The sequence below is a fragment of the Cervus elaphus genome, chromosome 33 (genome assembly GCF_910594005.1).
Source record: "Cervus elaphus chromosome 33, mCerEla1.1, whole genome shotgun sequence".
Classification (NCBI taxonomy): domain Eukaryota; kingdom Metazoa; phylum Chordata; class Mammalia; order Artiodactyla; family Cervidae; genus Cervus; species Cervus elaphus.
Window position 1 is genome coordinate 33,883,382 of NC_057847.1, and position 25,858 is coordinate 33,909,239.

Below are 25,858 nucleotides of genomic sequence, written 5' to 3' on the forward strand. Positions count from 1 at the left end.
AAATACAAACCAACAACATTTTCTCTGTTTTTCTTCTAGATAGCCCTGTGACCGTTTCTTCCTATTCCATGCATTCTTGCATCTTCTGAAAGCAAGCAAGTTATATCTGGAATTGTAGTGGTTTTAAAATTATTTGATGCTCATCCCTTCAAAACTTAAAGTCTAATCCCTTTTTCTTAAATGTGAGCTCTTTTTAGTGACTAGTCAACAGAATATTGCAGAAGTGACAGCATGTGACTTCAAGAGTAGAACATAAAAGGAGCTTCCTCCTTGCCCTTTGCTTTGTGTCTTGTGCTCTGGCAGAAAAAGCCAACTGCCATGTTGTGAAGGTAATCAACTCTATAGCAAGATCCACGTGGAGAGAAGCTGAAGCCTTCTACCAACAGCCAGTAAGGCTGAACTGGGACCTCTCACCAACAGCCATGAGAGTGAGCCTTATTAGAAGTCAATTCTTCAATCTTAGTCAAGATAACTGTCTCCCATCAACATTTTGATAGAAATCTTTTAACTAACCCAGGGCCAGAACCAGGTAAGTGGTTCCCAAATTTCTGACCCACAGAAACTATGAGACAATTAATAAATGTGTATTGTTATAAGCCACTGTTCACATTTCTGGATTGTACACTATTCATGTTTCTTGTTATTTTAAGAACAGGTCAGAATTAACAACAGGATACTGAGAAGACTGAAATATTGCAAAAAATACAAATAAATGATATTTTTTTGTTTTTTCCCTTTTCCTTTTCTCTTCCTCTGGGGGACTGAGCCAATCAGTCCACCCTAAAGGAAATCAGTCCTGAATAGTCATTGGAAGGACTGATACTGAAGCTGAAACTCCAATACTTTGGTCACCTGATGTGAAGAACTGACTCATTTGAAAAGACCCAAAAGATCCTGACGCTGGGAAAGACTGAAGGTGGGAGGAGAAGGGGATGACAGAGGATGAGATGGTTGGATGGCAACACCGACTTGATGGACATGAGTTTGAGTAAGCCCTGGGAGTTGGTGATGGACAGGGAAGCTTGGCATGCTGCAGTCCATGGGGGTGCAAACAGCTGGACATGACTGAGTCACTGAAGTGAACTGACTGGGGGATTGGAGGTTACTTTTAATGTGAAAGAAAATGAAGTCTATAAATTTGTAGACTTCAAAATATTGGTTACAAAAGTCCTTGTTCTATTCCACTAAGTTGGGGCCTGGTCAAGCAACTTAGTATAATAAATTGAACATATAAGAGTCTGATCCCTCTCACATAAATCTATTGTCCTTTCTTCCCCAACCACTGGGTCCACTATTTCCTGGCTTGGGATGGTCTACTTTCTTCTCACATTTCAATTAAAGATATTTGCAGGTCTGAACTCTTTGACAAAGCTTTCTGTGATGATCCTTGCAAGCGCAAAGCAACATTTCCATCTTGTGAACTTTATATAACACTTTGTTTTCACATTTTTTTCACTTACTCTTTTTATTCCTGTTTGAGTAAATGTCCTATCACTGCGCCATATATATTGTCCTACCATCGTTCCCAGGCCTCCAGGACTCAGTAGACGTGTGTTGGGCATAGTTCATTTTACACAGAAATGATAACAAATGATTCTTGAGTCAGTGTTACTTGTTCATATTGTTGTTTCTATGCAACAAATACTGATGTACTTTCAATGGACTAAGATGATCATTATTTTTTTTTAAACTCCAACTTGTAGAGAACCCAAATGTGAAACATTTTCAAGTGACAGTATTGTTAGTATTTACAAATAAAATGAATGACTGTCTAATAGCACTGCCATGCTTTAGCACAAGAACTGAAAGATAAAAGCCAAAAATGGCCCTCTCCATGGAACAGTAAGAGGTACAGAGATGAAGAACAACTTTGGTTCAAAAGGTATTTTAAGAGTTTGTGTTACGTGTCAATCACAGTTCAATATAGCTGGAAAAAATCTAAAATAATGTAAGCAAATATTAAAAAGAGTTCATGTAGATTTCTTTAGTCTGATCTATAACTGACTCCTGCCATCATGAAGAATTGAAACTTGATTTAAAAAATATATACAAAACATTCCTGATGGTTACATTATCTTTTACTGAAAATGAGAAAAATGTTTTACCACATACCACCAGGTTTCCAATGACCATGACCATCATGAAGACAGTAAGGCACATGGTTTGACCGGCGACCTCCATGCAGTCCCACATGGTCTCTATCCACTCTCCACACAGCACCCGGAACACAATCAGGAAGGAGTGGAAGAAGTCATGCATGTGCCAGCGAGGGAGTTCACAATCATTGGAAATCTTGCAGACACATTCTTTGTAGCTCTTACCAAAGAGCTGCATGCCGACCACGGCAAAAATGAAGACGATGATGGCCAACACCAAGGTGAGGTTACCCAGAGCCCCTACAGAATTGCCGATGATTTTAATTAGCATATTCAGGGTGGGCCAGGATTTTGCCAACTTGAAAACTCTAAGCTGAAAACAGAAACAAGGTCATTATTGCTCTGCATTTGGAAGAATTTGTATATTTGTTTACAGATAAAGTCTACAATGTCTCAGTTTTAGGTGGTGGGTTATTTGTGTGCCAAACTGTTGTCTATATTTTTCATTCTGAAATAGTATATATTATAAATAAAATAAGAATACAGTTTTTTTCATTGGCATTTAAATTCCAGAATCTTACATAAGCATTTATACTATTCTTTTTGTTTTTCTGTAAGGAACTGAAATACCTAAAATTAATGGTGATTAATTAGCAGAAACTGCTTCAGAGAAGTAGAGGCTCTAGTAGAGACTCTCATTATTTAAAAGCCAAAAGTGGATATATTTTTCAGTGTGCCTGAAATAGGCTGAAATGCACAAGTGTAAACAACATTAACACTTAAATTAGGGAAGATACAAAGGAAAAACCAACTAATTTCTTTAAATCTTAGACTGCTTTGACCTTTAGCATGTTGTAATATTAGGCTGTATTTCAAAGGAGATTTATTATATTCAAATAAGAAATACTTGAACTTGAATAAAAAGCTGTATTTTGTCAACCTTTATGTCTTCAGTGATTTAGTTAATCAACTCATTATAGTGCGTAAATGGCTTGCCACCTCTATGCCTGATACATTGGTTGTATAGCTCATAGAAACCTCTAGAGTACGATTTACCATTAAACAGTATCAGCATTTTATTTCTGATGCTTCTGTAAATATCAGGCTAAGAGTAGTGCATTATTTAATGGCAACTAAGTGACCCAAAGGAGCAAAGATAAGAACCAAAATTTTTAATTTATTCCCAGAGAATAATTAATGCAAAACAGCCTGATATACTAAGCAAGAACATTAGTGATATTATGCTTTGTACTTTCCTAGACTCCATCACATTATCATAAAGACTTACTAAGCTTTTTAAAAGTAGTTGCCCATATTTACTTGTTATATAATCACTGCTAATTTTTTTTCTTTTATTCTTCTAACTTCAAATTAGATCCACAGCCAAAGACTAGGAAAGGAAATCACAGCTCTAAGGATCTTAACAAATATTTGAAAGTAGTAAGGAAATTTCTAAACAGACTTGATTATAAATTCTTGAAACTAATCACCATTAAGGTAGGTTGCCTATAGGAATCTATCTTTACTACCTATATACAATGACTGTTGTTTGAAAATAAATCACAAAAAGCTGGAGCCAATTCAAATAAACAGCACAATAAAAAATATCAAATTTTAAATGGAAATGGGTCCAGTGATTTTTTTTGTCTCTTAATTTAAAAAGATCCCTAAACTCATTAAATATAAAGAACAAATGAAGGATCCTTTCCTTAAAATTAAAATATTATACAGGCAACTTTTCTTAGAGAGTGGATTTGGCGACTTCCTGACCTGGCTGAAGGCACAGATGAATAGGCGCTCTGTCCTCTTTTCTGTGCCCTCTACCCAGTCCTGAGTCTTGAATTCTATGGGGGCAAATTGGGCAACTTCATAATCTCTTAGCCTCTGGTAGAAAGAAGAGCCCATCCAAAGCCCCAGTCAAGCCCCTTATTATGGTTAAGCAAACCCCATATAGCTGAGAGGTATGTATTGTGTTGTTTAATTTGATTTGGGATTATGTATGACCTCCATTTTCTCTCTTCCCATTAGCCTTGACATTCAATTACTAAGGAGAGAATTATTGGCTGTTCATTTGAATTAAACTTAACCTGTGCATTAAAACTGTAATGAAGAAGAAATTACCATCTGCTTTGTTAGAAATATATTCAAACAAAATTAAAGCTATGGGAAATCTTGCAAGTTTTACAAGAAAAGAGTGACTACTAATTACATTATTTATAAAAATATTATGGCTACTCTCAGTTAATTTACCAGTCGAAATGATCGGAGAACTGACAGTCCTTCCACATTTGCCAAACCAAGTTCCATTAAACTAAGGCTCACAATTAAACCATCAAAAATATTCCAGCCTTCTTGAAAGTAATAATATGGATCCATGGCAATTATCTTGAGAAACATTTCTGCTGTGAAGATCCCAGTGAAGACCTAAGTGAGAAATGTTTATTACATGAGTGAAGACTCTTGAAAGCAAAAATAACTATTAAGCAATTTAATTTATTCCCAACAAGTCACAATTTAGTTCTGAGTTTTAAAAATTGGTTTAGACCCAGGAAGTTAGTATCCTCAAATGGTTTGTATTCAAGTTGTTATTTAATTGTTTACTATAGTTAAGGTTTATCAAGTGATAAAGAATATAAGAATTAAGACAATAAAACTAATATTCTTACTTTTATATTCTTAAGTGAAAGGTTCAGGTAACTCATTGCAGTCAACACCCTGACTTTGCCTCTGATCTCCCTAGCTTTCCAAAAACTCACCAAATGATTACCTATTAGGGCATTCTAGCCCTAGAACCAGATTGACTGGCTTAGAAATGGTTCTGTAACTCCAACCAGGCTGATGGTATTCAATACTTGGGCTTGTGTTAGAAATACTAGTTAGGCGGCATACTTTTTCTGCTTAATGAGCTGTGTCAGTAGGATAGAAGTTGGTCGAACATTGCCATCAATAGAATATCCAGCCAGAGATGAAAGAAACATACTGGGAAAAAGCTCACAAGAAGCTAACTCCCAATGACATTGATTGAGAACTTGAATCTAGACAGATTAAAACCTGGAGCTATGCCCAAATGGACTTTAGTTACTTGAAGTAATGAATTATTTTTTAAAATTTATTTTGCTTATTTTTGCTTAAGCCCATTTGAGCTGTTTCCTAATACTCATCTCCATAAAGCTTATTTTATCCCTTGCTCACTTTTTTATAGATAATGTTGAGGTGATTCCTACATATGTGAAAAAATTTGGACTAGGTAACATTATTGTCCTTTCCTAAAGTTCTGTGATTTTTGGGCACAGCTTAAAACAGTCTCTGAAATATCTTTTAGAGCCTCTGATACAGTATTTAGAGCTTTCATTGCTCTGTCAATTTCTCATGGGTATAGATTCCCTCACTGTAAAATGCAGACATTCATAGTAGCTACCTGAGGACTGACTTTGTGGGTACCTACAAAGAGGGATTTTATGTAAACCATTTAGCACAATGTCTGGTACAAAATAAGTAGTCAGAATATATATTGTAACTTTATCAGTTAAGACCTATCTGGTTATAATAGAACAATAATGGTTAATTCAGAGTCTAAAAATATTGTGTATCATCCTTCAGAATATATCATTTACTATCTATATAGAACCTGCCTATATGTTCATTTATCAAGGTGAGAGGTTCATGAGAACTTAATAAACCTCTTACATTGATATCAATATATTTTTGTTACCTGAATTTATTCATTTTGACTTTCATTTCTATCACTCTACCATGTAGCCATGAATGTTAGTACAGAATTTTAAGTAAGAAATATGCAAAACTTAATAGTTTATAAATTCCTAAATGTATAGGACAAATTCAAACAGAAATAATAACTTCTATATGATGTTTCTTCCCTTAAAAATCCATCTTCAGGTATGAACAGATATTTCAAAATTACCTGACTTAATTTGTTTGACAAATGTAAACATGTCTGAAAGAGTCTCTTCTAAATACCTGAGGAACACAACAGCATTTTACCATAGATCTATGTCCCCTGTAATTCATAGTGATCTTTTTAATGAATGGGCAATTTATATTTAATTCTAAGTCAAACTATAAATAAAATCTTTGACTCTTTTCTACTGCTTAACTGAAGCAATACAATTTGTTATAAAAAAGTAATGCTGAACTTTTGCTGCCCAAGTAAATATGGCCAATTAATTCATATTTAATTTGAGAGTGATGTGTGAAATTCATTAAAGTAACCATATATTCTTTCAATGAGCAGAGTAACCCTCAGTGAGCCTTACCAGATTCCCAACTGATAGCACACTGCTAAACTGCTCCGTCATGGGATAGTGCTCCATGGCCATGAAGAGGGTGTTTAGAACAATGCAGATGGTGATGGCCAGGTCAACAAAAGGGTCCATCACAACCAGGTTGACAACATGTTTCACCTTTAACCATGGCTTACAGCAGTCCCAAATCAAACACATGTTAGCAAATTTATACCAGCACGGTGGGCATTTCTGTCTGGATTCTTCAAGTTCTGGAAGAAAACAGAATACTTATGAAAACTGCTTCCTCCCTTTTAAGAGGCCTTTGGTTTAAACTGAAAGTGACTCAAAAAATTCTGAAGTTGTTAAAAGGCATTATAGGTTAATTTGATGGTTGAGCAGGAAAGCACTGATAGACTAGGTGTCATAAAAAATGTCGAAGGGCTAGTAAACTTTACAAATGTACCTTAGTTAAACATGGTTTCCAAGATTCTATCTATAACATTAAACTATCTGATAATTATCTTCAAGGCTATCAAAAATTAATGGGTAGGACTTGTGTCGAGTATACTTAAATGCCATCTATGTTCCAGATAGAACACTTATATTATGGAAGACTGTCTCTCAGGAGAAGTCTTTAAAAGCTTTATTAGTCATGATGAATTTCAGTTTCCTGGATTAGATATGTTTTTTGGGTATTTTAATGAAAGAGTTCTGTCAGTATCACCAATTTTGAAAGTTTCTGGTTAAACCTAATTAGATATAGTATTACATATTAAACTCAGCAAAACTCCTTTTTTCTGCCACATTTCTTGATTTAAATAGACGACACAAAAGAAGAGGAAATATCCACTCTAAGAAAGTGAGATCCTCACTGTTTCACAAAATGTGAATTATGCACTACTGGTAAAATGCAAGAGGATTTTAGGTGGGACATATGTATAATTAATAAATTTTCATGAAATGCATTTATTTTAATGTGTTAAAATAACAATCACACCAAACCTATGATAAAAGATTTCATATAAAGACACATTTACTTAAGAAACTACTATAATGATTTCAAGAAGAATTTCAACTAAATAATAGGAGAGAAAAGACAGAAATGCACAGATCTTTAAGGTGATGCTCAAAATACTGAAAAAGTAAATATTGGCAAAGAATTTGGGAGAACTAGAAAGTGGGAAATTACATACTATTTTCCTTTGGTATATTTATCTCAATTATTGAGTAAGAAAAGGATACAGTTGTTGTTTTCTGCCAGTATCACACACTATTAGTTGCTCAGCCAAATATGAGACCTGATTAACACTAAAGCTCATGAGACTGATGAGCACTAAAATTGAGGAAAAAATTCTTTGTTCATCAATAGCATAACTGACTCTTCTGGGTCAATTTAGTATTACTACTGTGGCAACTGGAATATCTCTCCAAATCTGGGACAGTTTACTAGAAATTAAACTTTTTAAGGGAATTCATACAATGGACAAACACTACCATAGGTGGTGATTTTTGCTTTGCTGATAGACATTTACTACTAATTTTATAAAGTTTGTTACTTCACTGAAGTAAATTAATTTCCTGATTATTTTTCACAGAATTCCATTTAGAAGCAGATTCTTCAATTGTGTCTTTAGATACTGAAATACTTTAAGTACCCAGTTTATTTCCATTTCTCTTAATATGTAATTTTGTAAACAATAAAGAATAGTTAAGTTGTAAATCAGAAGAAAAACATATAGTTTTTATGTGCTGTTTGTAGATGCTGAGACTCCCAAATAAACTCATATTTATACTGAAGATAAAAGGACAATATAATTTACAGTAAATAACTAAGAGAACTGAAAAAAAAATCTCTTTGCCTATGTACAGTCAGCATAAGTATTTTTTAAAATGCTACTTGCAATTTAGTAGCTAAAGAGAAGCAAACGGAAACTGTGTGGAAAAAAAATAAGAGAAAAGTTCAAAAGGGAAAACACAGCCAGTGTTGCTCATCTTGACACCAGGAAAAAGTGAAGCCGAGTTGTTAAGTTCTAAAATAAAATCATTCAATTATTCATGCCAAAAGGAAAAAAGAATTATCACACTTTGAAACAAAACAAAGCACTCAGGAGAGAACTACAGCCACATCTCCATTATTCCTGGGTGGGTTATCCACACTGAGACGCATTTACAACTCAGTTTAGATCTTTGCTGGCTTCCCTCAATTCCCCAGTGCTTCCACCTCACCTCCCACTGTTCCTCCCAAAGATGTGACCAGGAAATATTTCCATGTGTTTTTTGCATTTTAAAAACTTGAAAAGGAAACAATTCATTTCTGTGTATCTCCTACAGTGTCATTAGGTAGGAGGCTATTCATTACCCTGGACAATGGAAACCCAGCTGTAGTTCAAAAGAGGGAAAACAAAAGTTGTCAGCGTGGGTCAACAAGCCTGGCTAAAAAAAGCAAAGGTAAACTAAAACACGATTAGACTCAGAAGGAAGGATCCCCAGATAAACAGATTATGTCAACCTAAGACACTTTTCCACCATCAGGAACCAAAAAGTACTATATTAAAGACAGTTCTAGTTGCCTGTGTGCACTATGTAGCTAACAACCAGCCTTGATTAATGCCAGATTCAAAGTGTTTAGATATAACTGAATAAAGAAAAGTATGCTTTGCATTCTACACAACCAATGAAAAATAGAATGAAAACTCAGCCATTGTTCCTCCCAAAAATATCAAGTTAAAAGCTCTGCAGATATTAAAGCCAAACACTCAGTCTCCTGCTTCCTAAGTTACTCTTATCGCTAGGACATCATTTCACTCTAAGCAATTCCATGAGACACATATTCATGGAGGGCGATATGGGAATGTGTGCACTCATTTTTAACTCCATATCTTAGTGGATAAGTTCAATTTTGTGGTGGTGGCTTGATGTTTTTAAGTAACTTCTTAGGTTAATTCAAACTTAATGCCATCAGTAGTGCAAATTAGTGTTAATTGAGACTTACCCTGTCTCCTTCTCTACTTCTTGCTTTAGGGAGCAGACATGCTGCTGACATCGGTAGCAGAACCACTGGCAGCTTCCTCTCAGTGGTTTTGCTATGGCAAGGAGCAGAAGACCAGAGAATCTTCAAAAGATTTACCTGGAGGGACAGGGAGGAGCAAGCTACTGGCAGCTGGGGGGGAAGAGGGAGTGCAAGCTAACGCAGGCGAGGTTGGGGAAGAACGTACTGAGTTTAATATCCCATAGAAATCAGTGAAAAGATTTCTGATATTGCATTAGGACATTACGGATGTTGGGACTGTAGCAACTGACATGGCTGTGATATATATGGCCATCTACATTGTGAGATTTTCCTGGCTGTGACTCTCAGGTTTTGGGTATTATTAAACATCACGGGGTCTTTGCATTCAGACTGGAAAATAATTATTCCAAGAATCTATCCCGTATTAAGAGAAACTACAACTAACAGAGAAGCATGAACACATGCTCGTGTTCTTTCTCATTCTCCATCTTTCTTTTTCCTTCCACACATCTACACACACACACACACACACACACACACACACACATACTTGGGAGGGGAAGGAAAGGGAGGGTTATAAAGGTGAAAGAGAGAGAAGGGCAAAGGAGAGTAAGGGAGGATGATAGAATACATTTTATATGAAAGTATTTTCCAAGGTGAAGTTGATAGTTGATGTTTGAATTCATTAACAAGTACAGAAAGGCATAAACATGTGAATTAACAAAACAATGATAAAGCAACCAATAATACTGGTTATTGACTGCCTTCTACATTCCAGGAACATAGATGTTTTATGGATGAGGTCTTATTTAGTCTTTAAAACAATGTTATTCTAAACATCATTATCAATACTAACTGATGAAGAAACAACTACAGAGCCACAAATAGATACACAGAGTCAATAACTGATCACAAATCAAGCTGTCCCCAAATTCTTTATTTTGGAATTAATAACATCCAGACCTCTTAACAATGTATTAACTACTCATATATAATCAGCAACTAAAGAGAAAGTTGAGATATTATTAAACTCTGATCAGAGAGAGAGGCAAAAGTAGTTTTCAAAATTTTGAAAACTTTGCTTCAAAGTAGTTAATATTAAACCCTAATTTCCACTTTTTTCATTTATACTTCTGGTTAAATCAAATGAGTTTATAGCTTGAGTCTCAAGCAGTTAATACAATTCAACTGTGTTAGCATCACTATAAAAATAAACATTTATCATTACATTCCTTTTGATGTCATGCACATGACAAACTTCAACAGTTTAAGAACTTAATTTACCAAGGTTATATTCCAGGTATACCTTGAGTTTGCAGTAGCTTCCTGGAGGCTAAATGTAAAAATCTATACGAGACAACAGAATCGAGGTATTGCATGTGGATTTTACTTTTCTTTAGTAAAAGAAATAATAATATTGTGGTATCAATTCAGTTAGAATTTAACTCTTAGAATTTATGAAAGTTTTTTTAATCACCATTACCAAGGCACCACCAAGTAACTGTGCTGTAAGACTTTTGACATACCTTCCATGGTGTTGGTCAAAATACTAGCCATACTCATTGCTCTTTGCCTTGCTGAAGGATCTTCCAAAAGATCCATGGAAACGTGATAAGAACTGGACCGTCTCTTTCTTATTTCTGTTTCAGTAGTTGTGCCCTAAAAACAAAATTTCATATGAAATAACTAGTATTTTTAAAGGCCAAAGTGTTCCCGCAATAGGTGTTATTTAGCCAAATATTCAGTATGCTTTGTCAGATATAAACAGCTCACTAAGACATTGCTAGAATCATCATTCTTGGGAAGGGTTTGAAAGCCCATCATATTCTCAGCATTCAGGGATGCCTGGGTTTGTGATCAAAATGGACTTTTTTAATTCATCCATCTTGGAGCTTTGGGCTGGAGGCATCTTGCTTCTTTTGGGATAGATAACCTTTTAGCATTTCAGTCAATCCTATCTAGAACTTCAAACTGAAGCATATTACTCCTTGATTTACTCACATATTATTAGATCTTTATATATATTCATGTAGTTCAATGAATGAAAAGAACTTTACAGGTTTCCCTAATATGCATCAGTAGTAGCACTCCTAAAGTGTGAATTCCATGTTAAAATGTTTCTGTTCATTATAGACAGGTACAGATACAGGACTGCACATATGATTTTGTATAGAGCAGATGGGACTAGATGACCTTTAAGCAACCCCATTTTTTTACCTTCACACTTTGCCTTTCCCTGATGAGGTTAAATATTTTCAACTCTAAGAGACAACTTTTTGATTTAAAAAGGTTTGTTTCCGAGAGGGGTTATTTTTTCTCATGAATTTTACTTTTCTTTCATAGTAAAATTAATTTTAGGGTGACCTAAATGAATGTTCATCCTCATTAATGACAATCCTATTAATGGAGTGGAAATTCTGCTTTTGACTATGTATGTATTAGAGGTAACAAGGTTAATAAAATAATGTTAATTACCGATAACACAATAAAGTAGGTGAACAGGCTCATATTGCTTATATAAATAAGGAAAATCCTCAGAGGAATAAAAGTGACTTCTTCTTTATTATTAGCACTCAGACTTGCATTAGAAATGCTTGAGTCTTGCCCCTTTTTTCTCCTGTGATCGCTAACTTCATTGCTTGAACTCTTGAAGTGGGAATAAATTTCTGCCCATATTGAAATTCTGGTGAGTTTATTTTGGAATAGAAAAGAATCAATTCATCATATCATTCTAAAAATCAAAGATCCCCCATTATGATGTCTTGCCTTAAATTACAGTTTCAATGCCAAGGATGGGTTCTCTTGTAAGTATAAGATAAAGTTATAAAATTTAGTTTAATTTAGTAACATCCTATTAATGTTGCATCAGAACTGAAAATATTTTGCCTCATCAGAGAAAGTCAAAGTTTGGAGGAAAAAAAATGGGGTCACTTAAAGGCCATCTAGTCCCTTCTGCTCTGTACAAAATCATATATGTTATCCGATATTTGTCTAATTTTTAGTGCTAGATTTCAAACTCTCTAATGATATTACCAAGGAAATTCTTTCTTAAATTAAATTGCTTCAACTGAATTAATGTGAAAGTGCAGGATATTGTGTGCTCTGGAAGGTAGCATTTGATCACAGCTGCTTATTTTCTGTTCTTTCTCTCTGCAGTCTTGCAAAGCCACATCTTTGGTCTGCCTCTGCAGCTCCTGCCACACCATGGTGCGGGGCCCTGCCTCACAGCACTTGATTGCAATGCTGAAGGGTGGACACCAAGCAGCAGGGCATGGATACTAAACTAGGCTTTGTTTAAACTGCCCGAATTTGCCTTCAGAGATTTATTCCCCCCTCTGTGATAGGATAGGAGTGATAATTACTGATAAACGCTAAATATTTTCTAATGGACTGAAATTCTCTTGCATTTATGTAAAGAAGTTGTAGGTTTATTTTCATGTTCTCAATTAACATTTATCAAGATCAGAAATACTCATACTTCAATATGTGTAAGAACCATGTGGGATGCTTGTCAAGAAAGAAGAAATCACTGATTCCTGGCCTTTTGGTCTTGGTCTGAGTAAATCTGAGTGGGCCCAGAAATCTTCATTTCTTCCTTTAAACCACTTTTGTGAAGTATTATCAACATGTAAAAAGCTATGTATACTTCACACTCACAACTTGATGAGTTTAAGAATAAGTATATACCCGTGAACCATCACCACTATCAGTTCATAAACATTTCCATCACCTTCTACAGTTTGCTTCCACTGCCTTATCATTGTTGCTGTTGCTATTTGGGTTGAGAACACAGCATAAGACCTATCTTCTTAGCAAATTTTAAGTTTACAATTCAGTATTCTTAGCTCTAGGCACTATGCCATACAATAGATCTCCAGAACCTATTTATCTTGCATAACTGAAACGCTGGACCCTCTGGTTATCAAACTCGGAGAAGCAGAGGAGAATGGTGGCTGCCAGGGGTGGAGGGAGGGGGAAATGAAGAATCTCCATTTTAAGAAGTATCCCAGGGAATTTTGAGGCAAGTAGTCTGATGACGAAATAAATCTTGAGAAACACTGGGTAAAAACGAAAGGGTTTGTTTCCTTAACCATCTCTTTCCCATTTAAGAAAATTTAAAGTAAATTAGTGGGAGGTAATATTGCAATATGGATAGAATGTAGGGTCAGTAGCCAGCATATATAGGGTCAAATCCTAGCTCCATCATGCACAGGCCTCAGTTTCCTCTCTGTAAAATGGAGATAATATTAATAACTATGATAAAGTATTGTTGTGAGGATTAAATGAATTAATGCAAGGAAAGTGTTCTGGACACTGTCTGGTACATAGTTAGGCATGATTATTTTTTAAGAGAAGTTAACATTCCTTTTGCATTTTTCCAGGTTCTTTCACAATAAAGTTCTATTTTTATTCATGAGTTGATCTGATTCTAGGATACTTGAATATCTCTCTGGGAGAAATGGTGGGGAGAGGCCAGGCAAAAAAAATAAGAATGATCAATGGCTGTTTCTATAATCCAAAGTAAGAAGTTTTTCTATTAGGTGACTGAAAGCTGACTCCATATGATTTTATTGTGACTGGCAGAGCTCATCCAACTATAATGAGGAAAATTTTGCAAAAAAAAAAAAATCATACAAAGAAGATTTTAATATGATTTGGTAAACTATAAAGTACAACCAAATTGCTAGAATTTTTTATACTGGCAAATGAAATCTTATTTAATACCAAAGTTAAAAAGCATTTATGTTTTACGAAGGAAATGTCAATAATATGTCCCAGTGTCTGGTATTTAGCTGAAACTAAATTCCACTAAGTTCCGTATGCATGATTTATGACCATTATGTTAATTAAAAAAACTCAGGACAGTAATATAAAAATTGAAATCGACTCTAAGTTATAACACATCACTTTACCAGGTACTTCGAGTGGCTTCTTTACCATATAAATGTACAATGGTCATTTGACTGGGTGCCAAAATGTTATAGCACTTTGACTTGCCAAGAGGAAGAACCTTGTTTTGCAGAATTTAGATGCATTTAGTAATACTATCTACTTCAAGTGCAAGTATCAAATACTCCTTTTAAAGGATGAGAAATAACAAGATGCTTAAGATGGGCATTTATATCATTTCTTGCATTTATTTTGCTTATATTAATTAAAAATAATGCATGATAAATTGTTGCTATATTTTTGGCAAGTTTGATACTGTGGTAATAATGATGGAGGTCTTCTCATTACAGTCTATGAGACCCAACCTATGTTTTTTTTTGTTTTTTTTTTTCATTTATTCTTATTAGTTGGAGGCTAATTACTTTACAATATTGTAGTGGTTTTTGTCATACATTTGTTTTTAATTCATCTGTAGAAAAGTCTGAAAGGAACAATTTGACAAAATAAGTTCATAACTTGACTGAACTGACCCTTGGCCTTTGAAGAGTAGGCTCACTAAAACTCATACAGGTGGGAATGGAAAACCATTCCCGCCTGCACCAGCCACACCTCCCTCCCCAAGAGCTGCAGGCTTCCCTGGTCTCACCTCTGGTAGGAGCTGCCCAGCAGGAGACGTGAGGGCAGAAGGGCCCCCGACCAGGGAGACCACGCCGTTGCAGTCCACGGCGCTGTGCATCTTCCCGTTCACGGGCAGGATGGGGAGCACCCTGGAGGCGCGGCTGGCCTGGCTGACGTTGCTGTGGCGCCGCTCCCCGTGTCTGTGCGGCACAAACAGAGAGTCTCTTCTGCTGTCGTTGTCCTCAAAGGTGCTGTGTTCATCGTCCGCAAAATCATTCTCGGAGCCGATATCCTTGGCTCGGCCTCGGAAGCTGAAAAGGCTCGCCCTACTGTTGCGTCTTGGAGAGAACAGGGAGCCACGGACGCTCAGTAAAGACTATCAACAGCAAGGAAGGAAACAAAAACCCAGATGAACAGAATTAAGTGTTCTGGAAAATATGAGCCAGGACTCATTGCTTCATAACTGCTGACTTACCTAGGACAAGGCATTGGATGGGTGTGATCAAGGGCTTATATGGTAACTGCTGGTGGCATTCTGGAACTTTCTCCTGGGTTCAGCTCTTTTCTTTTGCTTTCCCTGTTTTCTTCCTTCCTTCATTTTCATCTTCTGAGCTCTGATTTTCTGTCATTTTCTTCTACTTTACCCATGACTTCCGAGAGTCAGAAGTACCCCTGAAGACTGTTTTGTTTCATTTCTGGCACACAGAACTGAAATCTTTACTAAACTCTTCTCTAGAAACTATTCTTATTTAACAATCCAATGGGGAGCAATTAAGTACACAGCTATATTTAGTTCCTTTGAAGTCAAAACTTCACCAGTAAGAGTGCACTAGTGACCACATGACCACACCCCAATGCAGATCCCCCCACAGAGAAAAATGAAATCAATCTTGCTAGTAGGTCTGTTTAATTATAGTAACAAGGAGCAATTTCTCCCCTTCCCCTTGCATATTTTATTACAGTCCTCCTGAATAATTTAAACAAATCAAACTGAAAGACTGTATGATTCATTCCCTGATTTTCACTCTTTTGTCTGTCTCAAGAAATCTGAAGAGCACCACATTTACAAACACCTGGTTTTCACTAAGTGTCTGGTCACAATCATTTAACAGTCTTCTAGATGGCTACAATGTCACTGGCATCATTCAGTTTACTTTGATTCTCAAGCACAGTAGCATTGAGCACAATGAATCATTTGCTGTTTACCACTAGTCCACTTTTACAACTTCACTCTAGGGAGCACTTGTTTCTGCTTCTCCAATGGATATATTTGTCCTTTGTTGACAGTACCCTGATTATCTCCAAGAAATGCTCTCTGGCAAGAGCATGATCCAGGTCTAGCCAATGAGTGTATTCCATGCCTCTGGCCATGGAGACTCGTTTAAAAATGGGTAGGGGACTCTGCATGGTCCACTGACAGTCACCAATTTCTTTTGCAATTGAAAGGGGTACATTTTTTATTGAGGTTGCTAAAACCACTGACTATAAGTTAAGAGTCATGGTGGGCATCTTATCACCATGTTGGAGGAATCTGTAGATGTGGAGAGATACTTCGCCCTGGTAACATGTTTTGAGCCCTTGAGTCCAGCTGTGCCTAAAGGTACTCATTGATATTATTTACATGATCTAATTCTCTTTTTTGCTTAAGCTGGCTTAAGTTGGATTTCTATGATTATTAATAAAATACCAACTCATCATTTAAATGTTACTAGTTTCATCTTTTTATCTCCAAAGGATTTAAAGCTAACTAAAATTATTATTTTGCACCTATATATATTTTACATTCCCTGACTAGTAAGTGTTCATTTAATTTTACTTTCAGCTAAAGAATGATTTTCTCAGTGACACCTATGAACATCTATAAAATGTCTGTCATCTTTAAATACTACCTTATATTATGTGATCTTAGTCATTATTTACAGAAAGAAACACATCTAAGAATACTGATCTATTCTCCCAGAAGAACTTATTTCTTCTTTTCCTATACGCATGTTTTTTCATGCTGTTATCAACTTCATTAGTAAGATAACTCATTTCCTTTGTTATTTCCATATGAATATTTTTACAACCTTTCCTACACTATCCAGTTTCTTTCATGTCTCGTTTCTCTATTCACAAGGGACTTTGAGTTAGATATAAGGACACAATATCTACAGAATTTGTGACCTACTGGTTATCACTACCTCAGAAAGAAAGCCAGACAATAAATGCTTGACAACAGGAAATGAAGTAGAAATTATGTATATGTACCATCTTAGTAACAGTTTATGTTTTTATACTACAAGTTCTGCCCTCGGTTAGTGCCAGCAGATGGTTTGGAGAGAAATGTTATAAAATTAGACACACTGTTTCTCAAAGTTCAAAGGTGAATTATGCTGCACAAGAGAACAGTTTACATGTGGCAGCTATATGGAAAATGATTGTTTTCCATGTGTTAGCCTCAACGTCCACTGCTTATATTAATTACATAAATCTATAGCAATCAAATGTCCTGTTACAAATAGAGGATGGATGGACAGTAAGAAAAAAATCTGCCATAATAAGTGGATCTTTGGTTTATCACAAATACAGAGGGAAATAATAACTTTAGAAGGCCAACAGTATCTTATAAACGCTTTAAAAATAAAATATCCAGATTGTCTTGAGCCGTGGTTAGAAACTGCACTCTTGGACTTTCTTCTTTCCCCTATCCCACAGTAACAAGTCTTAAGAAGTCTAAAAAGTATTTCATACAATCCACCTACTCTGAGGAAATTATAATCCAGTGGTAAAAGTATATATTATATTTTTTTTCAATATGAAAATAGCAATGGTTACCAATACAATTGCCTATCATGTCCCTATAAAACAATAGTTTTTAATACACGTGGGCCTTGTGCCCTGCAAAACCTAGCAAAAGCTATGGACCCTTCACCACTGTAGCCAGGCTCACTATTTTCAGTATTACTTACAAAGGTCTTGCAAAATGAAATTAGTATGACTTCAGCATCCCTCCCTTCTTTCCCCTCCTTTTCTCTCTCTCTCTTTGTATCTTCATTGCCCTCTCCAGCTTCTTAATTAGTTGCTTGATTACTTCTTTTTCAGATAAAAATCTTCAGTTCTATTTTTATACAAATACCACTTCAGAAACAGATATCCATTTGAGCCAGATATTACATGTTGTATAAGTCAGCCATCACCTATGATACCCAGCTAGTTAAGAAGCAGAAGTTTTAAGAAGATGGTATGGGGAAAATGTTACTTCTTTGGACAACATGTACAGAAAAAGGTGGGTAGAACCTAACATTTTCAGACTTAACTATTCTGCCTAGAATTAGTTCTATTGGACTTGAGATAAAGCAACTGGGGTGACTCTTTGTGGTATCTGGTATCTGGTTTACAGTTTCAAATTTTGGTAGTTTTTCCCCAGCTAACTTATTTCCCTTCTTTTCTCCTCTTGTTTCCCTCTTCCCTTCCTTCAAAACAAACAATACTCTAAAAGGGAGATTTGATTTTTTTACATTCACATTTATTGAGATTCAAGTCTCCACTAATGAAAGCATAATGATCATGACAACAACACGAACAAGGGTAGATTCTACTTCAAATTTGAATTCAACTGCACTAATCCTTTCATTTAGCATATCTCATAATGTTACCTAGACTTAGAGTGAATCAGGCTGACCTATAAAAATTATATACATATTAAACATAAGGTTATATGAGACTGTGGATACAAAGAACATATATAATCCTAAATATACATATCTTTTAAATGAAATCAAATTGTAAATTTTCTCATCAGCTTCTTAAGACTTTTTAAAAAATATTCTTTCTAGTCAGCCTAATACAGCAGAAAGTTCAAGGGTTTCAGTGTCAGGCCAACTGTGAATGCCACTTCAACCTTTAATAACTATATGACACTGGGCAATTATTTAACTTCACTGAGCCTAAAATGTAGTGAAAAGAGTCATATTCAGGGTGTTTAACATTAATTACGGTAGAAGAAGAAGAATGCCAAACACAAAACAGGCGCTCAACAAAGAATACCACCCGTCCCCTTGTCTTCACATCTCAGATTGGGGATGAGGATGACAGTACCCCCTAGGGCTGCCCTGAGTGGCCTCAATAAGTTTATACTGTAAGAAGCAGTGCACCAGGTAAGTGTTAGCCATTATCATTGCTGTGGGTGTTCAAATTGTTACTGTTAATTGTATGGATATGAAGTTTTTCAGCACTGAAAACCTGTAATTCTTTGGTAATTTTAAAAGCAATTAATGATCCAAAATTTCAAAGTTACAGCAGCTAGTGTTGGTAGATAAGCCAGAAGCATCTAGATAACATCTTCTGCCCTATATAAGTCAACATATTATTTACATTCAAGTCTCCTTAAACATGAGACACAGGCAATCAAGTGCAATTAAACACAATTGTTTATTTAGTATCATAGATCTTCCTCAGTGCGCATCTACCTAAAATTTTTGATGACACTTTTAGAAAAATGAAGGCCCGGTTTCCCTTGAAACAAGAACACAAAGAATACATTCCTCATATGAAGTTGGCAGGTGGATGGGAACAACTGCATAGATGGTCTGAGAGAATCCACTCTTCAGTTCTAGGAAGCTGCCACTCAGAAAATTGACAGTTCACTGGGTCCAGGCACCACAGCTAAGAAGGGACGGGAACCATCTACTGATTACTCCTCAGGTGGAAAATTGCCCTGAGACGCTTACCAGTCTTTAGGGAAATCTCAAAATCACAAGCCTTCCCAAATGCTCTAAAAATGCTTTCCTGGAATTCCAAAATGTTGTAAAACTCACAAATTCCTTGAGGTGATAACCAAAACTTATTCATCAGTCATTACCATTCTGAAAGTATGGTGTCATCAAGGAGGAAGGCAGTTTTATCTCTAACCAAATTCTGGCATATTTTAAATACATGTGTTTGCTATAACAAATGCAATTTATATAATATAATATGCTTACCTGATGTGGAGAGGAAAACCTCTTTTCATATGTCAGCCTGCTTCCTTCTAAGGAAAACCGGAAACCTTTTCTTCTTATGCTGTCTTCAGATTCAGATTTGTGGACCCCATCTTCCTTTTCTTCTTCTCCAGACTGTTCTTTCTGTTTCTTCTTCTTCCTTCTGTTTTTCAGCTCTTTTTCACTCTTGGAGCTCAACTTTGATGCTACTGAAGAACTCTCTGAGAAAACCCCGATCCCACCAGCACCACTGAAGTCTCTTGATTCAGCCGAAGCTGCTGCAGCTGCTGCCTAGAAGGGTCCAAGGGAAATGGCAATTGCACATAAACTTTGAAAAACTCTATCAATGTTACTGCTTCACTTATCTTTGGTATCATGAATATGTGATTTTAAAAAAATGATTCTCCATCCTAGTATGTATTTCGGAAAACAGCTCATATATTGTCATTGTCGGGCTTCCCAGGTAGTGCTAGTGGTAAAATTTCCACCTGCCAATATAAGAGACACACAGGTTCAATCCCTGGGTTGGGAAAATTCCCTGGAGGAGGTCATGGCAACCCACTTCAGTATTCTTGCCTGAGAATCCTATGGACAGAGGAGGCTGGCAGGCTACAGTCCATAGAGTCACAAAGAGACAGACATGAAGCGACTTAGCACACACACACATTATCATTAAACCACTTAAAGAATTAAAATTAAGAGAAAAGTGAAAGATCATACATGTGACTTCAAGGAAGATCTTCAAGCCGTGGCTTCACACTACACATTCTAATTATCTAGTAAAATGCAAAAGACACTCAAATATCATAAAGACTTTTTTCTGTTATTTAAACAATGTCATAAGAAGCAAATAATTTAAGAACTAAAGGTTTCCTATTTTAACCTGATCTAGCACACTTCCACTTGACAATGATTTTTAGTGCCAGTATAAATTATTAAATTTAATTCAGTCAAGAATTTTGTTTTAATAAGCCTTTTTTTTCTCTTTGACTTAAAATGATTATTTCACTAAGAAATATCACAATGAAAACAAATTAGAGACTGTATATAAGAAAATCCTCAATCATGGCATCTGAGTGAATTTATAAATGGCAACAGTACAATTATTGGAAAGATAAAGTGCTCAATATTGTTGCTGCTATTACAGTGTAATTTTATTTATCTGATCTTTATTACATATTTAGGATACTCAGTGCTAAAAGGGAACTGTACTCTACATTCAGTAAAAACGAATATAGGCGATTGGATTAACAACATTGTCAAGCACGTATAATTAGAGAAATTATTTTGAAACTTCAAGTCCGAATTATAAGATTTACAGGGTAGTGGGCACAGAATGTAATGATTTATTTAGCATGTTTATGTACCAGTGTCTTCTTTATGCAATCCACAAATTTGCATTTGAACTCTTCAAATAGAAAATAAATATTAAATAGGATTTTGTCTTTTTTTCCAGACTCTATAAAATAATCTTCTCAGTTTGACCTGGGTTTTCTGACCTTTCCCACCTCTAGTGACACGAAGGAAGAAGCAACCAGAACTGAATTCTGCTTCCCCAGAAGATTAAGAAAATAGTTCAACCAAAGGCATGTAGGTATAACTCCTTTGTGAGCTTGAGTGAATGAAGGGTCACAAGGGAGAAAAAAATGCCAATAAACTCATTATAATTTGCCATGTTTGGATGCCATTACTATAGTTAAGTGATCACGTTAGTGGCTCAGTCATGTCTGACTCTTTGCAACTCCATGTGTTGTAGGCTGCCAGGCTCCTCTATCCATGGGATTCTCCAGGCAAGAACACAGGAGTGGGTAGCTATTCCCTTTGCCAGCATTATCTTCCCAACCCAGCAATCAAATCCATGTCTCTGTCATTGCAGGTGGATTCTTTACAGTCTGAGCCACCAGGGAAGCCCAAGTAATCATCAAAATAAAAGAATAAGTCTCTAATTACCAAATAGACTCCCAGCACTTATTAAACACATATGGCATGTTTCTACTATCAGTTATCACTGCTGATTTTGTGTGTTTAAATATCTCTGATCTTGACAGTATGGTCAGAGGATGGAGATAAACACAAAAGGACTCGATGCTTGCTACTATACCTGGGCTTCTTCTTGTTGCTTTTTAAGCTGTTCAAGCATCTGCTGAAATTCAGCTTCTTTCTGTTCAGCCTCTTCCAGCGTTGCCTGATTCTGTTCTTCATAGGCCATGGCCACCACAGCCAGGATCAAATTTATTAGATAGAAGGAGCCCAAGAAAATGACCAGCACAAAAAATATCATGTATGTTTTCCCAGCAGCACGTAGTGTCTGCAAAAATGGAAGAGATATTTTATTAACTTTTATACAGAATGCTACAAGCATGCATTCTCAGTAATAAAGTATTTTATTATAGTTCTCTTGATCTCAGGAGTTCATGCTTCCCAGAAGAATCATTTTATCTGTTCTCACCAATTGATAAAGGTTTTCCCAGAAGTCTTGAGTCATGAGACGAAATAAGGATAGGAAAGCCCAGCTAAAGGTGTCGAAGCTTGTGTAGCCATAGTTGGGGTTTCGACCAGCCTTCACACAGATGTATCCTTCTGGACACTGGCTGTGATTAGGTGAAAAGAAAGAGGGGACATCCATCACTGCAAGTTGGATGGCTGGCTTTCCTGTTTTTATAGACCCTGATGTCTATTTTATGCAGCACAAGAAAAAGCAGATTGTTCTCACTTTACCCAGTGCTGAGTCCAGGACTAAGAAGACTGATTTACATAACAACAGAATCTGCTAAGTCTATTTGTGGATTTCTCTGTGATTCATGATTGTCATTATTATATTTATCGTGCCTCCCTATAGAAGCAATCATATTATGATTACTATCTTCTGAGATTTGTGAAGATGAACAGAAAAATAAGTCTGCAGGGAAAAATTTGATTTTCACTGAAGATATCTAGAGGCAGAAGTGTGTTGAGTGTGGAGGTAGGAAAGCGGGATAAGAAAAAGATAGGGAGGGTGCATACCAAGAGGAGTGAATGAGTCTGCAGAGTGAACATTTCACAGTATGACCTTAATGATTAAGCTGACCTGGATTCAACATTGTGCTTGACACTCTGGGCTGTGTGATCTCGGGCAAGTTGCTGGTTTGGAACACACTGTATGTAAGAAAAGGCTAATAACAGAACCTGCCTCCAAACTTACAATCCCTGAATAAGACATCATATGTAAAACACTTAGTACAGTACAGAGAAGAGTTAAAATCAGTCTGTTTTACTTATCATTAAGATCTGGAGATAAACGCAGCACAATATCATATGAGCCAAATGCAAAGCTTGTTACCGTTGGGGATTCTGCTACAGGTACTAGTTACTAATGTCCACAATAGCACCTACCTCAGGAGGAACGTCAGACTTCCATTTATGATTCTAAAATCTCATAAATACAGAAAGAACTATTTCTATGAATTTTCCTCCTAGCTTTAGCTCCAGGGAAAATGCTTCTTAACAACAAGCATTCACATAATGCCAGTTATGATAATTAAAAGTACTTATTGAATTCTGTAATAGCTATACATTCATTAATCCATTTAATTCTCACAGTCACCTTATAATTTATTCCTACTTATCCCACGGGGAAATCAGGGCAAGGAGAGGTGACATTATATGGTGAGGTTCGGGTTTGAATTCGTGTAAGCTCTCGGGTCTATGCTCTTAACCATTTTGCTAAAATATGCTAAACATGTACTCACTACAGATCAGATACTGACATTATCTTCAGATATATTTTATGCCATGGAGACCACATTAGTATATATAGAATATCACACTTATAAAAGAACATGGTTATGAATTCTATTAACTTGAGCTTTTTATGTATATGTATTGTTTTTCTTTCTATTTTCCATTGAACTAATTTGGAAGATTAGCTGTGACCTAGTATGGAAAAATAATTGCTGCATGAGTGTGTGAAGGAGGTGACAATCCACACTTATCCCAGCTATTTTGAGTCAGCATGAAGTGGGATTTATGGAGGGCTTTGAATGAGAAGCAAGCGGAGGCAGGGTAGGCGGGAGGTGGCAGGCTAAGGCCTATGGAGCAGTGTGGACTGGGGCTCGACACAAAACAGCACTTACCCTGCATCAGAGCTGTTGCCACAAAGCAGAGCATCATTTTGCCCTTCCAAAAAATAAAAGTGACCTATTTAAAAGAGCAGAGAATAGAGAGAATCATTTTGAAGAACCTTCAAAACGCTTCAGCCACTGTGTCTGGTAATAAAGCTTACATGTTTTAAAAAGCATAATAAAACTGATAAAATAATAAATGTGTGTATGAAGTGAAGTGAAGTGAAAGTCACTCGTGTCTGACTCTTTGCGACCCCATGGACTATACAGTCCATGGAATCCTCCAGGTCAGAATACTGGAGTGGGTAGCCTTTCCCTTCTCCAGGGGATCTTCCCAACCCAGGGATCGAACCCAGGTCTCCCGCATTGCAGGCGGATTCTCTACCAGCTGAGCCACCAGGGAAGCCCAAATATGTGTATGGCTAAATGAAAATAATAACTGATACCATACAAATATCACAAACATTTTTGATTAAACAAATGTTTAGAAAATCTGTTTAAAAAGAAATGTTTCCAAGATGTAACTATTATAGCATTCCCTATTAGTATTTATAAACTCAAATATAAACTCAAATCACTTAAGTAAGTGTTAGTCTCTTAGTCACGTCCAGCTCTTTGCAACCCCATGGACTGTAGCCCGCCAGGCTCCTCTGTCCATGGAATTTTTCAGGCAAGAATAGTGGAGTGCTATTCCTTTCTCCAGTGAATCTTTCTAACCCAGTGATCAAACCCAGGTGAGATAATTCAAAAAAGAGTTGCCAAACTGATGTTTTTTACTTGGCACAGAAGTGAGAGAAAGAAAAGCCTTGTTGCTTCTAAATGCTGCCATGAAAAAACATTTTCCTCTACAAATACATTTTGTCTGGACTCAAAATGGATTCAGACATTTTTTTCCCGCCACTTTTAACAGGTTCTTGTGAAAAGTGGGCTTAGGTGTTTGCCCTTTCCATGATGCTATAAATAAGTGTTTTGTTTTGAGTTTTGGCTTGATTATTATCTTTCAAGATAAACTTGTCCCTTTGGAGATAAAGATTTTCGAAGTATACCTAGTTTTTATTCTTAAGGAATACCTTATACATGATGCTAATAAGTTGCAAAGAATATCTCAGGAAACAGACAAATGCATAAACATACATATTTACATATTCACATACAAAAACACACAGACATAAACACATTAAAACACACACACATATCCCTCACAAATTTTTTTTTAGTTTTCAGAAATACTGAGAGTCTATATTCAAAGAATATCTTACTTTATTACTTGGGTCAATCTGAGTCATAGTTTTATGAAAAAAATTAGATCATTACCTCATAACATATATCAAAAAATAATTCTAAAGATTTAGAAGCAAGTCCATTAATATAAAAATATGAAGACTTTCTATACTGTAGAATATATGAGGCTATTTTATATGTAGAATATCTAGGTGAAAATTTGTATTATCTCTGAATTCAGAGGCATTTATAAACTTAAATATGGGGGGAACCTACAAATTTGATGACTTGATTGCCTAAAAATCAAGTCATTTAGGCAAAAAACAATGAGAAGAAAAACAAGCTAGAGAATACATTTGGAAAAAAAAAGACAAAAGGTTAATATACTTGATAAATTATAGAATTCTTATGAATTTCTCAAAATATACTATCATTTCATAGAATAATGAGTAAAAATACCAACAGATAATTCACACTATATAAAATATATTAATTGCTAATGGTACTGATAAACATAAATGCTACCACATTAATAATTAAAAAGAGGATATACTTTTCTCTCTACCATATAGTAACAGTTAATATTAATGGGAATTCAGTAAGATAGACACTGCTATAGGAGTTATATAATTTGATCTCTCGGAATTTGAGACTATGCCTCTCTAGCCATCTTTCATGCAAACATGGGCATATAAAAGACAGAAATGGTATGGACCTA

General features: G+C 35.8%; 1 protein-coding gene across 3 annotated transcripts in view; it reads right to left on the minus strand.

Annotated features, from left to right (window-relative positions):
* The window catches only part of SCN2A (sodium voltage-gated channel alpha subunit 2), a 138,402-nt gene that overhangs the window by 40,938 nt on the left and 71,606 nt on the right, over positions 1 to 25,858 (minus strand). For all 3 annotated transcript variants that reach the window (XM_043894754.1, XM_043894753.1, XM_043894755.1), the window contains 9 exons: positions 23,932 to 23,995; positions 22,269 to 22,410; positions 21,921 to 22,127; positions 19,823 to 20,110; positions 14,887 to 15,234; positions 10,877 to 11,009; positions 6,371 to 6,609; positions 4,347 to 4,520; positions 2,113 to 2,469 (listed from right to left, as the gene is read on the minus strand). In XM_043894754.1, coding sequence (XP_043750689.1) covers positions 2,113 to 2,469; positions 4,347 to 4,520; positions 6,371 to 6,609; positions 10,877 to 11,009; positions 14,887 to 15,234; positions 19,823 to 20,110; positions 21,921 to 22,127; positions 22,269 to 22,410; positions 23,932 to 23,995 — 1,952 coding nt within the window. The remainder of the gene's footprint in view (positions 1 to 2,112; positions 2,470 to 4,346; positions 4,521 to 6,370; positions 6,610 to 10,876; positions 11,010 to 14,886; positions 15,235 to 19,822; positions 20,111 to 21,920; positions 22,128 to 22,268; positions 22,411 to 23,931; positions 23,996 to 25,858) is intronic.